This window comes from Leptinotarsa decemlineata, unplaced genomic scaffold (assembly GCF_025532065.1).
Source record: "Leptinotarsa decemlineata unplaced genomic scaffold, Ldec_3_MD MMD2_tig00078422_RagTag_RagTag, whole genome shotgun sequence".
Classification (NCBI taxonomy): domain Eukaryota; kingdom Metazoa; phylum Arthropoda; class Insecta; order Coleoptera; family Chrysomelidae; genus Leptinotarsa; species Leptinotarsa decemlineata.
The window spans coordinates 18,120,479-18,137,078 of NW_027412747.1; the positions used below are offsets into that span (position 1 = coordinate 18,120,479).

At 36.0% G+C, this 16,600-nt stretch overlaps 2 protein-coding genes across 3 annotated transcripts in view; both read right to left on the bottom strand.

The window, feature by feature from the left end:
* LOC141487240 (uncharacterized) overlaps positions 1-16,600 on the bottom strand; it is a 111,683-nt gene that overhangs the window by 44,683 nt on the left and 50,400 nt on the right. The gene's annotated exons all lie outside the window — the stretch shown is intronic.
* On the bottom strand, positions 5,994-7,301 carry LOC141487304 (uncharacterized). The gene is made up of 2 exons (XM_074186230.1): positions 6,675-7,301; positions 5,994-6,609 (listed from the first exon to the last, which is right to left on the bottom strand). The coding sequence occupies exons 1-2, from the start codon at positions 7,218-7,220 to the stop codon at positions 6,604-6,606; spliced, it is 552 nt and encodes a 183-aa protein (XP_074042331.1). The 5' UTR covers positions 7,221-7,301; the 3' UTR covers positions 5,994-6,603.

A 16,600-nucleotide genomic window follows, 5' to 3' on the forward strand; every position in this document is an offset into this window, starting at 1 on the left:
TGAAAGTAGTAGTAATTGAACGACAAGCTTGTACACCTTTCGTTCATTTGACAATGTTGGAAATGACGAAATGGTTTAGACTTTCGCTGATGAGGTTTTCAGTGTCATTGTTTTTCGAGTTTGAAAGCTGTGGATTTTTGGTATTTCTTCTTTCGCTGGCGCGAGTGGCTAGCTTCTTCAGAGGTTTAACCATTATGGCTTGCTGTCCGATGGCTAACTTTTAGGCTTCGTTAAGCATATTTATGCCTTCACAGGTAATCAGTTGTATTGGTACCTGTATTTGCACCTGTACTTGTACCTGCACAGGTCACGGACACAATTGGAAAACTATTGGATAAACACGACATCGAAACGGTCTTCAAACCCACGAGAAAGATACAACAAAGCCTCAGGTCGGCTAAAGACAAAAGAGACCCATTATCAGCAGCAGGGGTCTATCGCATACTGTGCACTTGTGGGTAAGTATATATCGGAACCACCAAACGATCCATGGGAACAAGACTGAAAGAGCATAAAAGGAAGTCACTTGTGGCAGAACACGCGCTTAGTGAAGGAGACCACATAATTTTGTTCGAAAACACAGAACTAATTGCCCCTAACCAGGGATACTATAGCCGACTGGTACGGGAGGCAATAGAGATCCACAAACACAAGAAGAATTTCAACAGAAAAGAAGAAGCGATGAACCTCAATCGAATATGGAACTCCATTTTAAGGAATTCGAGAATAACGAACAGAATGACAACAGGCAGCAAGACTGTTAATGTTTCAGGTTCAACTACAGGTACAAGTGCAGGTACAAGTACAGGTACAAATACAGGTACTAATACAACAAAGTTAGTCATCAGACAGCAAGCCATGATGGTTAAACCTCTGAAGAAGCTAACCACTCACGCCAGCGAAACGTCAGGAAGAAATTCCAAAAATCCACGGCTTTCAAACTCGAAAAACAGTGACATTGAATGTTGAAAACAATTTTCCTAATGGGGGAGTTCAAAACGAACATATTCACCTATAACCGTGTCTGTCGTACATTTTTCCACCTATGACTTATATATGTCTCAGTTTTCATACGAATATTCAAGCAGTCAAAAAAACTATCGATTACTTTCTCTGATTTTAGTTCAGTCTGAAATTAATCGGAATTAATACAACAAGACGTAGGAATTGGGTTTTGTCCACATCGTACGATTCCAGTGAACTTCATCTGAAACTGAATAAATTGGTTGATTGATTGATCATCAATATATTATTGGCGTTGTCTTCATTGAAAACCAACTGATATTTCCCATCCAATGACTAGCAAATCAATCGTTCCACCCCTATCAACTAAAATATCTTCTTATTCAGTGAGCATGTCTTTAGAACTAGTTGACAGCATTTTTGTCTCAGTAATCAAAAAAATATGTTTTACGAATATCAAATATGTAACCATCTGGTGCCACATCATAAAGAAGTTTGACCAGGTGTGGTCCTTTTTGATTACTGAAAGACTGTCGAAGTGCATTAAAATCACTGAATTTCATCAGTTCGTACTTCCACACTCTAGTATGATTCCCATATTATTCGAAATTGAAGAAACAACAAATAAAATTAGAATGAATGGCTAAAATATCAATTAAATATAAGCAATGAATCGTCAAATGAAAATACAATAAAATGAATAAAATAAAATAATCAAAGATAAAAATGACAACAGAGTAAAGAGAAACGGAAACAATAAAAAATGAAAATAATAAAAAATAAAAAACTATAAGAAATAAAATTGAACTGAAAAAAGGTTGGTTGGGTGAATCAATTTATTCTTTAAAAAACAATTGTTTTCTTGCCAACGTTTCGAATTTAATAAAATTCTTCTTCAGACATATTAGATACATATTAAAAAAATAAAAAACATTGCAAACAAACAAATTTCCGAGACAACACCAACACAAAACGACATGTCGTTGTCAGCACGAAAAACCTACTTTTCGAGCCCTGAAAAATTATTGTATCACTAAATTATTTAACTGAATAAAAGTGAAATATTTCAAACCAAGTTACTTCACGGCATTTAGATTGTTAGTGCCGTCTTCGAGTGATGACTGGACTATTTTTCCTCTCTTCGCTTCACCGGTTTAGCAGGTGTTGATTGTCTTCCGCTCTGTGAAATACTAATTGTTTCTAATAAGGGCATCATTGACAACTCTCTATATCACTTCCTTGATGTACTTTATTTATTAATAATGGATAACAATAGTGATTGTATACAATAGCTGCACACCATCGTGATGGCTGATTGACAACTGGATTCGCTGCCGTGTTGCCACTTCTACTGAATACATGACATGCCCCTTTTCATAAAAAATAAAAAAAATGAAAGCAAAATTCTAATTATCCCATAAATGTATGTCTATAAAATTTATAAATGAAATTAGATAATAAATGGATGAATATCCATATACACACATGAATTAATATCTACACATATCACAATTAAAAATTGTTGAAGCAGTCTTATCAAATATGATGAAAAAATCGGTAGTTTCATGTGTGGAAAAAAAAAGAAAAGGAAAAAAAAAAATTCGCAAGATTAAAAAAAATGAAAGCAAAATTCTAATTATCCCATAAATGTATGTCTATAAAATTTATAAATGAAATTAGATAATAAATGGATGAATATCCATATACACACATGAATTAATATCTACACATATCACAATTAAAAATTGTTGAAGCAGTCTTATCAAATATGATGAAAAAATCGGTAGTTTCATGTGTGGAAAAAAAAAGAAAAGGAAAAAAAAAAATTCGCAAGATTAAAAAAAATGAAAGCAAAATTCTAATTATCCCATAAATGTATGTCTATAAAATTTATAAATGAAATTAGATAATAAATGGATGAATATCCATATACACACATGAATTAATATCTACACATATCACAATTAAAAATTGTTGAAGCAGTCTTATCAAATATGATGAAAAAATCGGTAGTTTCATGTGTGGAAAAAAAAAGAAAAGGAAAAAAAAAAAATTCGCAAGATTAAAAAAAATGAAAGCAAAATTCTAATTATCCCATAAATGTATGTCTATAAAATTTATAAATGAAATTAGATAATAAATGGATGAATATCCATATACACACATGAATTAATATCTACACATATCACAATTAAAAATTGTTGAAGCAGTCTTATCAAATATGATGAAAAAATCGGTAGTTTCATGTGTGGAAAAAAAAAGAAAAGGAAAAAAAAAATTCACAAGATTAATCTATCAGGAGCTCTAACTATTCGGCCACTTCTAGTTGTGATTTCACTTTGATTAGTGGACTCAGTTTTATGGATGCCAATTTCACATTTCGGTTCGGAAACTTCTTCATTGTTTATGATAATTTGTTGGGGATTTTCAGTAGGAGATGTCGATTTTCGTAATGGTCTAAGGTGTTGCCTATTTCGACGATAATGAGCATTATCAACTTCAACATTATAATCATTGGGGCCCGTTTTATTCAAAATAGTTCCCTGTTTCCATTTCCGACATTTTTCTTGAACTAATACTGGCTGATTGTACTGAAAATCGTTGAGTTTTTTGGTGCCAACATCATAGTAAGTCTTTTGGCTTTCTTGAAGACACTTTAGTTTCTCTCTTATACCCTGAATTGAATATTTTGGCGCAAGAACTTGTTGGCTTACTGGCAATGTTGTTCTTAGTTTACGTCCCATGAGAAGATCACAAGGGGCAGGTAAATGTTGTTTTGGCGTGGTATTATAATTGAGAATCGCCAAGAATGGATCCCCTCCATCTTGAATGGTTTTAGTAAGTAAGCTCTTGACAGTTTGGATGGCTCTTTCAACCATTCCGTTAGATTTTGGGTAGTATGGACTAGATGTTGACAATACGATGTCATATTTTCTACCAAATTGTTGAAATTCATATGACGTGAAAGGAGGTCCACAGTCTGAAAAAATTTCTTGAGGTAGTCCGTTTGCTGAGAATATATTTTTCAAAGTAGAAATCACGGTTTCTCCTGTCTTATTAGTTATTCTATGTACAACAGTGAATTTGCTGAAGTAATCTACGGCGACAAGAAAATCTTGGGTACCAATAGATTTAAAATCTATGCCAATTTTTTGCCATGGGAGGCTAGGAATATCGTGTGGCGTTAAAGGTTCTCTAGGGTTAGATTTTATATATGATTGACATAATGGACAAGAAAGAACAAGCTTTTCAATATCTCTAGACCAGCCAGGGTAGTAAATGGCCTCCTCCGCTCGTTTTTTACAGGCAACTACACCCTGATGAGATTGATGCATCAAGTTCAAAAACTCTTGTCTGAGGCTACGTGGAATGATAATCCGCTTTTTATAAAAAAGCACATCTTTGTGTGAAAAAATATCATCTTTGATATCCCAGTACTTTTTTATTTCACACTGAACATTAGCTTTGTGTTTTGGCCACCCGTTCAAGACATAATATTTAACTTTTTGGAGTTCAGGATCATCATTTATTGCTTCTTGTAATCTTTTTTGATTCTCTGGTCTGGTTGCTATTACAGAAAATACCTTCAAATTTGTTTCTAGATAGTCTGTATTTATAGTTTCTTCGGTTGGGTCACGACTCAATGTATCAGGAATTTGCATATTTTTTCCTTGAACAAACGTAAGTGTGAATCTGTATTGCAGTAGTTTCATAGCAAGTCTTTGAATTCGCGGTGTCATGTCATCGAAAGGTTTTTTTAGAAGTCCTAGTAGTGGTCTATGATCGCTTTCAATTTTAAATCCACTCAAGCCAAATAAATAGTATCTGAATCGCTCACAACCAAAAACAATGGCCAAGAGCTCTTTTTCGATATGATTGTATCGTTGCTGAGATGGAGTCAACGAAATACTTGCGAACTCGATAGGCTGATTATCTTGACTAATGAAAGCACCGAGACCGTATGGTCCAGCATCAACGGAAAGTACTACATCTTTCGAAGGATCAAAATAGGACAACGTTGTTGCATTAGAAATCAATTGTTTTAAACGAATGAAACATTTTTGTTCGTTCAAAGTCCAGACCCACTCATTTTTGTCACTCAAGAGTTTTCTTAATGTATTTGTTTCATTAGAGAGATTAGGAATGAATTTTGAAAGGTATACTATCATTCCTAAAAAACGTTGCAAATCCTTTTTGCACTTTGGCGGATTCATCTCACGGATAGCACGGGTTTTATCATCATCAGGGGATATTCCCTTGTCGCTGATGATATGTCCTAAAAACTGTATTTTTCTGACGCAGAACTGTGATTTTTCACGATTAAGCGTAAGTCCACTACTTTGGATTTTCTGTAATACAGTTTTAAGGTTAAGATTGTGTTCCTCAAGTGTACGACCGTATACCAAAATGTCGTCAAAATATGCTACCTGTCCTGGAATGCCATCTAGAATTTCATAGATACATCTTTGAAAAATTTCTGGGGCTGAAGATATTCCATATGGAAGTCTGAGGTATCGATATCTACCAAAACAGGTAGTAATTGTACACAGAAATGTGCTTTCTAAAGTTAATGGCAACTGAAGAAAGGCTGATGAAGCATCTAAAAGACTGAAATATTTGGCACCAACTAATTGGGAAAATAACACGTCCTGTGTGGAAATTTCAAAAATTTCCCGTTTGATGTACTGATTAAGTTTTCTTGGGTCCATGCAAATTCTAATATCGCCATTGGGTTTTGGAACAACAACAATTGGATGTACCCAGTCAGTTGGCTCAGTGACAGGTGAAATAATATTTTGAGCTACCATTTCGTCCAATTTTAGCTTAACTTTCTCTTTCAAAGCCAAAGGAATTTTTCTAGGGGCGCTAATATGTGGTATGGCATTTTTTGACAAAACTATATCATAATGTTTTTTAACTTTCCCTATACCCGAAAATACTGCATTGTATGAACTCAATAATATTTCAACATTTTCATTATTAGTTATGGATTTTTCTGGAAGAATTCCAAAAAGTTGACAGGCAGAAAGTACCAAAATTGAACTTTGAATTTTAGAATTCAATACATGGAATGAAATTTTTCCAATTTTTTCACCATATTGACAATCAAGATAAATTTGTCCTAATACATCAATTTTGTGTCCTGAATAAGAGGACAGAGTTGAAGGGTCTGAAAGTTTTTCTAACGGTATGTTCAAAGCACAAAAGTCATTTTTATTGAGAGTATTAACCATACTACCACTATCAATTTTAACTTTAGTTTTGACACCGCATACTGAAATATTTTCAAACCATTCAATTGCATTAATGTCTGAGCTCGTAATAGTCCAAATAATAGAGTCATTACTACATTCACGATAGTTTACATCATTTTGCTCAAGAATGTCATCACATCCACCCTCTACAATTTCATAAACTCGGTTTTTATTACGAGGGCAATACTTGCGATAGTGTCCTTTTTGAGTGCAAAAATTGCAGAAACGGTTTGCCGCCAAGCACTTACCCTGTTCATGTTGTTGGCCACAACATCTACAAGTTATACTACCTCTATTCTTAATAGTCTGACTGCTACCGGCTTCTTCACATGCACCCCTATATCGGCCTTGGCTGCCTGGACGTCTCTGATAACCCCTTTCTTGACTATATCTATGAGAGGACACTGCACTGTCACCTCTACTGTTATTCCAATCACACCTTTTTATTTCACTCACCGTATCTTTCGATATTTCCTTTTGAGTGGCGACACTTGCTTCCATGGATCTACAAATATTAATCGCTTCCGTTAGCTTAAGGTCAGGGCTTTGAAGAAGTTTTTCTTGGATACGTGGATCTTTTACACCCAATACAATCCGATCACGAATTAGAACATCTTTTTCTTTGAAGTCGCATGTAGATGCTAGTTGCTTTAGAGCTGTGATAAACTGGTCAATCGTTTCACACGAAAGTTGTTCCCGTTTGAAAAACTTGAAATGTTCGTAAACAAGGTTTTTTGTCGGATTGAAATGAGCTTCAAATTTTGATAAAATAGTGGCCAATTTTTCTCTTTCTTCATCCTCTTCGTACTCGAAAGTATTATAGATTTTTATAGCTTCGTCTCCAAGTAAATTTAACAGGATAGCTATTTTAACAGGATCTGCTTTGGAGGTTTTTCCACTCGCAATTAGGTAAAGATCAAATTTTTGTTTCCAAAGTTTCCAGTTTCCACTGAGATCACCACTAAAACTGAATTCTTCCGGAGCTCTGGTTTGATCACCCATTGTGTTAAAACTTTTATAGTTTTGTTTTAGGAATTTACTAAAATCCCCTTTTATTATCAACTGCCGACTTCAACGGATAACTTTGGCAACTCTATTGTTCAACAACAACTGACCTAATAATTTCCAAACCTGGCAGCACAAACACAAAAACAAGTGATTTAGAGCACTTTACCGCTGTCACCATGTGAAATACTAATTGTTTCTAATAAGGGCATCATTGACAACTCTCTATATCACTTCCTTGATGTACTTTATTTATTAATAATGGATAACAATAGTGATTGTATACAATAGCTGCACACCATCGTGATGGCTGATTGACAACTGGATTCGCTGCCGTGTTGCCACTTCTACTGAATACATGACACGCTCTATTACAGGTTTCCATATGTTGCGTATCTCTACGTTTGCTTGGCTGAATGTGTCGTTGGATAACATATATGCAACTTCTTTGAACTTTCTTCTAAACCAGCTCAGCTCAGGACCACATGGTGTTATGTTGATATGAGTCCAAACATGGTCTGCTATTCCCGATTTGCTGGTTTCTCACCAATATGGAATTTGCGTAAAAATTTCTACCACCGTCACAATGGAGAAGGAATTCCAAAACAAATTGCGATTCTTAGACGTATTGGTGAAGAGGACCGACACTGAATGGGAAACTCAAGAAGGAACTAGTCATCATCAAAAAATATCTTCAAGGGAATGGTTACCACAAAGTGGTGGTGGAACAGACTCTGACTAAAAGACAGCAATCGCCTCGCAAGGAAGAGAAGCCATCACAACCAGTGCTTCCCCTTTCCTACATCACAGGATTGTCGGAAAGGATAAGAAGAATTGGGGCTAAGTACAACATCAGATCTGATTCGTTTCCGGAAACACCATCCGCAGCAGCATCACGAAAACCAGGCCACCAAACACGAACTGCGTTTCCAATAATTGTATTTACCGGATACCTTGTCAGTGCGGTAAACTAAGAGGCCATCAACAGTTCGCATTGCCAAGCACACGTCAAGGAGAAACCAACAAATCGGGAATAGCAGATCATGTTTGGACTCATAAACAAAACATAAAGTGACCCCAAGCTGAGATGATCCACAGGGAGGAACACTGGTATAAGAGGAAGTTCAAAGAAGCTGCATCTATTTTGCCCAACGACGTATTCAGCCCAGCTAGCGTAGAGATGCGAAAAATTAGGGAGACCGTAATCGAGCGGAAAACGATCAACTCCCGCCAAACGGTCAGGTCCTGATAAACCGGTGAAACGGGGAGAGAAAAGAGGGGATAGGTGTGAGCGCTTGAATGACCTACAAATACTCCAGTCATCACCCAAAGACGATTGTTGATACTAACAATCCAAACGTCGTGAAGTAAATTTAACTTTTTCATTTCATTTTTATTTATTTTTATTTGCCAGTTTTTTATTTTTGTTGTTTCTTTTTACTTCATGGTTATATTCATCTTTTATGTTGATTATTTCATTTTAATCATTTTATTGTATTTTCATTTCACGTTTTATTGCTTATATATAATTGATATTTCAGCTGTTCATTCTGGTTTTATTTGTTTTCTCATAGATTTCGAATCATATCATAATCACATTAGACAATGAAACTACCATCAAGGCATGTCTGGAAATATTCGATTTTGGGTTATAAACTCGGGCCACTTACGATGATATTTGTTCTTGTCATTGCAACAAGCAACAAGTCCAAATCTTGAGCAGCTGAACTTGTTTTCTGTCTACTCGAACACTGGAACATAATTTTCTAATATATGATGGAATCGGCCGATACTTGATGAAAATCCATAACTAACGTATTCCAAAAACACTTTATTGTGAAATGTTCACTAGATTTAGTGAAAATCTCACAATAAAGTGTTTTTGGAATACGTTACATAATTTTCTGAAATTCGTGTGACAGACTTTGGCGTAATTAAACAAAAAACTGAGTCTTTTCTGGTGATACATGTGTAACCACCTGGGAGAGGGATTCTGTGAAAGTAGGAACACATAACCCGAAATTACTATATATTCACAGGGGAGAAAGAATCATATCCATCATCGGAAAACTGGTTTCATCATTCGACCTTGTTAGACTAATGATAACATAAGGTGCATTGGTGCTTTTGTGGAGTATAACGAACTGTATGACGAATCCAAGATCGTCAAATTGATGTCTACATAAATTTCGGAAACGAAAAAGTCTCTTGAAAAAAAATTCGCTTTGCAAACAGAACAATTTGGATCTTGATATATTGCAATTAGTTCGTTTTCAATAGATATATCAAGTTTTCCGGATTTGTACAGTTTCTGACAACTATGATTCATTCATTCTTTAGGTTCAAAAACATTGAAAATTTCAAAAAGATCGAAAAACTTGAACCGTTCCTTCTTCAAATCTATATTAACTTGTAACTTAAATATCAATATTTTGACGGAGGCGCCAAGACCATTATTCGATAAATTGGTGAATGTTATCGGTGCAATAAAAGCTGAAATTAATGAAATTCAAAAGAACAAATAAAAATGATGAAGATGAATGAAATTAATGCTTTGAATACGATTCTTTGAAAAGTTTTGTTAATGTTGATTATCTATACCCTTATCACATCCAACGAGTCTCTAACCTGACCATTTCCTCAGTGATTGACATTCAATTCCAAATTCCTATCAAAATGGCTATCAATTGATGAAGCAACTTCCATATATTCATTTCTTATTCTATGAAGTTTTCATTCAAAGTAGTTTTTGAAATAGTACAAAATTTCAATCACTCCACTGATTCAATGGGTATATTGAAGCGATTTAAGATTTCATAAACTTTCATGCACAATATTCACACGAAATTACGAACAAGCGAAGAGTAGCAATTCCTGTGTTGTCATTTTCAATCTGAAAGAATATTGAAACGGACATATTGTTTAGAGCTCATGAAAGAACATTCAAAGGCTTATTGGAGAAAGTACTTCAGTTGAAAATATTTCTAATCACAGAATACAATAAATTAATTATACTGAGATTTTCAGAAGGACACCTTGACGAGTTTTAAAAAAATGTCATCATTTCTATTCAGCCAAGCAGCCAGATCCTTGCAGAAAATGCCAAATGGGACCAATAATTTTGTCATCAGTTATCGCCCAGGTATTGATTTTCTGAGAATGCTAACTACGCTCGTTAATCATCCAGCGAGAATTATTTATATTCCAAAACGTTGCGAAATACATAATTTGCCCAAGGGAACGTGTATTCTGATCACAGAAATACATACGGGCAACGATACTGTCTCCATCAACCCTTGATGCTGTTGAAATGATAGTACATGTAACAACGAGCTTTGTTACATGTTGTCTCAATTCAACATCAAGTTTCACATTTTATTTCATTTCAAGGATATATTTCACACAACTGTATCAGCTGACCTATTTTACTTGAATCCTTCTCAGGTAACCAGTACATAAAAAACAAAATAATAATGATTTACTCAGAGAGTATGCATGGTCTGTCATTTATTTTACACCAATTTGGTGTGCGTACAGCGCCATCTGCTCGCGAATAGATGAAACAACAATATCGATAATTCTGTCAAATACAGATCCCGAGCATTCAAAGGGGAAAGAAGAGTTACAAACAAACATACATACATACAGGTGAAGCTAATAAAAGCGTGTGGAAAAATGTCATTATTCCCATTGTTCCAAATGCTGAAGTCAACGGAAACAACAACTTGGACACTGCAACCGTTACCACATCGCTTTTGATAATGTCTACCGTAGTAGTAGACGAAACGTCAGGCATAAAACCCTCCCTACCATGGCCAAAAAAATCGGAAAATAGCTTTTACAATTGCCGAATTGATATAATGAATGAACTATTTCACGATCCACTTCTTGATACAGAAAATGTAACTCATCCTGCTGCAAATTTTTTATCTAAGAGACCATGCCAAGTCACTTCACAGTTCATATTTTCTAGCAAACAGGAAAATAAACTAAAAAATCAAGACCACGGATGTCAACGAAAAAAACTAATTTGAAAACAAACCATGTGTGATCATCAATTCCCAGCAGCAAATTATCTTCTGAGACCATATCTCCAATGGTGTTCATTCAATTCTCAGTCAGTAAAATTACTTTCTGGGACCACATGTCGACTGGTTGAGTTGTCACAGAAAAAATATCTAAGAAACAACGAGAATGATCCAGAGAAAAAATGTCAAGAATACCAAAAAATAAAAACAGATTCCAAGTGTGAAATAAGGCAGTGTTTACCCGTAGGCTGCCTGTTTGAAGATTGGTCCGAAAATATATATAGTCTTTTCAGGACTCGTCTCTGACCCCAGAAAGACACCACAAACAATTATTCTCCGTTAGCAAAATATGATCTAATTGAATCAAGAGTTTTTCCTCATGGTGAGAGAGTTTCTGCCCAGTATAATATTTTTTTAAAGCAGTCATAAGTCTTGATGAGGTCAGAAAACACTAAAGGAGCTATCTACTCATCATCAGGGATCAAATGAAAATCTTCAAGTAAACTCTCGCTTTTGACAGGTAATTATATAATAACAGAACTTCCAAAATAGAACTCATGAAATTATAAAACAACAACAAAAATTAATTGGCGATCCGGGACAACTTCATTGATTCCAGTGGAGCATTTGCTTTTTCAGCTGCCGGAAAACCCGGAAAAACCTGCAGCACAACATCATCTGAAGATCTTGATCTGCCAATGTCCTCCCTCTCTCATAAAACAAAATGTAAGGTTTCTCCAGAGGCTCCAATAAATTCAATACATCTTAGTGACACTTAGTGACACGACTATCGTCAAACCTAAACCAGTTTCGTCTTTGACCAAGGCATAATAATGGCTAGATTCAACCCCAGAACCATAGTGAATAATGACTACATGAAGATTATAACAGTGGTCTGCTAGATTTAAGTGTTCATCTATTTCGAACCTTCGTAATAGTTTGGTGGTTCCGTCAGAGGTTGAGTCATGTTTGAAGATCATCAGTGTTATTGTTAGATTGACTGGCGCATGTTTGGCAAAACAGTGGATCCTCATCTATTAAAAGTTTCATTTTCAGATGATTTAACAATAAGCTTTGCACGGACCAGTTATTAGGCATTCACATACGTTTTTGCTACCTCTTGAACATTTGCTACAAAGTAAACAGGTGAGGATTTGAACAACTAATCAATACAGATTATTTGTACGATTCTCACTATAAGGGTTTTACAAAAACCGCGACACGTGTTTCCATGTCCATGAGAATCTCTGCCAGAATAGGACTAAGTGGGTTTCCCATTACGAGACCTTTGCAGGATGAGTAAAACGTTTCATTGAATTGGAAGTAATTCTGTGACAAACACACCTCAAGCAAGTCTGATATTTCATTTTTCACTACCGTATTGATAGAGTTTTTGTCCAATAGATTCTCCACCAGAGTAATCGTTTCATTCGGAGGGATACTGGGAAACAGATTCTTTACATAAAATGAAATCAATTTGGCATTATCCAATAGTGTAATATCTTGAATTCCATTGATCAAATGGTATGAATTCCTCAAACTGAATTTTGATTTAGAATTGGTGTGGTTTTGAATGATTGCAATGAGTTTTTCGGATATTTTAACTGACGGAGCTGTGACGAAAGAAACTACCAGTCTTATCGGGTAGTTTTCTTTGTGTAATTTAATCAACGAATACAATGCATATGCATGACACAATGCATATTTTTCAAAGTTTCTTTGACTCGTTTCTGATATAAATGAGTGGGATCGTTTCTGAGACTATCGTACATGCCAGCATTTAGAAAGTCTAAAGTCTTCTCCACGTATTCCTCTTTGTTCATGGCTATGACCGTTTTGACTTTATCAGCTCGCGTAAAAACAATGTTATCTTCTGCCGATTTCTCTTTTATGGAATTCACTAGTTTCGATTCCGGATTGAACCTATCTTTATGCATCTTTTCAGATTTTAAAATTTCTGCAGCAATATGTTTATTGGCGTAACATGTCCCCATCAACGCGATATCTATATCAATTCCCAAAAATTCTAAATTTGTCGAATTTATGTTGGGTTCAATATTGTAATTGAGACCTTTTTCTAATAGACGAGTTTCATGTTCTGTGAAACCGGTGTTCGTGAGATTGACAAATTTGTCAAAGAACTTATGTTGTGAAAATAGTTCACTGTCTTTGGTCTTTTTCTTTTTCTTCGGTGGCTTGCTCCGAATTGAAACATCTGATTCCTTTCTTTGTGTATAATACCATTAACTATATCACGAATATCGAAGTCTGGGACTTGAAATTCAATGAAGTGGAGTTTACACAACAGTTGTGTATGTATCACTTTAAGATAGATGTTGGCAACGTTTTTTTTTTTGCTGTACTGTAACTTTCTCGGGAATCTCCCGATATTCGTCCGATTGAAGACCAATAACATGAGCTACGCTGCATCTGAAGGAAGTAAACATAGAAAAATCAAATGGATAAAAATGGAAAGAGTTCAGGAATTAGTTCGATATATTTTCTGATAACACCAACTTGATTAGAAAAAGACACATCAACGAAATTATCACAGCTCTCGTTCGTGGGAAAGGTATTTTTGTTGGATTCTCATTCACTGAGTACACGTAGCAAGATTTGCAACCCACATATATATGTAAATGGAGTTCTATTTTCGATTTTTTCAAGGTTCAGAGTTAACGTATGTACAGTTGAAGTCTCAATAAAAAACTTACACTATCTGAAGCTGAAACGGAAAATGTATTCAAGTTGGCTGTGGCGCAATATTCGCCTGTTGAATAATTCAAACCTAGAAGTTTCATTTCGAAGTTTGCCTGTCGAAATGTTCAGCTATCGATTACATTATTCAACATGAAGTATATTCATATTTGATAATGAGCATGTCAAAGTATGGGATTTCATCCAATACTGTATCCCGCATTTTCTTTGTGATTTTCTTTATTCTATTATAGAGAAAATCATCAGTGGATGCCACAATGGAATATTAATCAAAACGTAACAGGGGTATGATATTGTTTCCAAATGAGATTTTTATTTCGTTTTGCAATAATTCTCATCAACCGACATTTTCTTCGCTATGTTCCTCATTCAATTCAGTAGAAACTGTAACAGAGAAACGATAAATTTTCGTTACACGACTTGTGTATTTCTCATTGAAAGGGGAGTTAGGAATTAAAACTAACTGTCGACTAATAATTGAAAGAAATTGGCAACACTGAACAATAGTTATTCGAAAGAATCTGCATCTGTGTCTGTAGAGTAGGGAGAGTGAGTGTAGGCCCTCAGCGCTTAGACTACATGTGACCCGTTGTACATCCTCCCGAGGAGTTGTCCTCCTAGGTCATCGTCCATTCTGTCCTTTCCAGGAAAATGGACAGGTCACTAGGAGACATCTCCTTTATATCGGCAAGTGCAGGCGAAAACTCGCCGAACACACACTCTCTTATTGACGATAACTCCGACCACTCGCATAGGACATGCCTGACAGTTCCATCTTCCTGTTGACACAGCCTGAATCAAGGTGTGTCCACTAGCCCCATATTAAGGAGATGTTTCCTTAATTGACAGTGGCCAGTCAGAAATCCTTCTGCGCCAGCTTCCCAGGGTCGCCCAGGGTAATCCTGGCAAGATTTCATCCATTGATTCCATCTCATCTCTTTAAGGATTTGGCATGGGTGTAACGTTTAGCTAGTTCCGCAATTGTCGAAGTCATCAGGCCGTAGGTCTGTCTGGGTCTTAAAATTCTTAGTCCAGCCGCTTCCTTGGCTAAAGAGTTGGCAATGCGATTACCTTCACTTCTGTCATGCCCTTTAATCCACCTCCGGATGATGTTATTATCTACCGAGTCTTTGCCTAAGTCTTGGTGGCACTCTAGTACTAACCCCGAGGTAACACGTTGTCTGTTCAAGGCTAATAGGGCTTGTCTGCTATCAGTGCAGATTTTTATGTTTTTGCCTTTACTGATTATTTCTTTTGTGGCGATCGAGATACCAGCCAGTTCTGTATGAGCAACGCTAGTTTTTTTTCCCGTTCCCCACTCAATCCTTAGGCTTAGTGATCTGAAGTACACTTCACATACTGAGCCTTCTTTGGTTTTTGAACCGTATGTATATATGCGTATTGAATTTGTAGCATTTGACTCTGTGTTCTGTTTTATTTATATTTTGTGGGGTTTATTAAATACAAACTTGGATTCAATTGCATCACTGGTTGCCTGCAGCGAAGGAAATCTGAATTATTCGATATTTCAAAACTAGATTCTATACGATATTGAATTTCCTTTCTAGTTGAGATTTTTGGATATGTTATATAATTTATATTGCTAATAATAGATAGTTACGACTTTTGGGGTACAGTAGCAATACCTAAAGACTGAAGAATAATTTTTTTTCTAACTGAATTTTAAAATATTTGTCATCAAAACACTTTGCTTTGTCACTGCTTTTATTTGACAATTGTCCTCTTCACCAATGGGATCGTCACTTCCACCGTTTATAGCTAATATATATGGAGTGGTTTGAAACTCTGTCCGTTGAAGAAGCTCATAAGAAGCCACGAGTCTGGTTGAGATTCATAGACGACACCTTCATAATATGGAACCATGGGAATGCAGAACTAGACACTTTTCTGAAGCACATCAACAACGTAAGTCCTTCCATCACTTTCACAATGGAGAAGGAAGTCCACAACGAATTGCCTTTCTTAGACGTATTGGTGAAGAGGACCGACACTAAATGGAAAACATCTATATATCGAAAACCCACTCACACAGGACAGTATCTGAACCAGAAATCCAACCACCATCAATCGACTAAGAGAGGAATCATCAAGACACTACTAGACCATGCCTTTGGGCTCTGTAATACAAAGGAAGGTCTCGAAAAGAAACTAGGCATAATCAAAAATGACCTTCAACAGAATGGTTACTCTAGAGTGGTGGTAGAACAGGCTTTAGCAAGGAGACAGCAAGAGTTCCACAAGGAAAAGAAGCCGCCACAACCAGTACATCAGAGGATTATCGGAAAGGATAAGGATTGGGTCCAAGTATAACATCAGGAACTGCTTTAGATCTGGGAACACTATCCGTAACAGCCTCACGAAAACCAAGCCACCAAACGCGATTCCAAGAATTGCAGTTACCGGATATCCTGCGAGTGCGGAGAATCATACATCGGTGAAACTAAGAGGCCATTGAAAGTTCGCATTGCTGAGCAGAAGGAACACACACAGCGTGGAGAAACCAGCAAATCCGTAATAGCAGAGCATGTTTGGACTCATCAACATAATATCAAGTGGGCTCAAGCTGAAATCATCCACAAAGAGTGACACTGGTTTGAGAGAACATTCAAA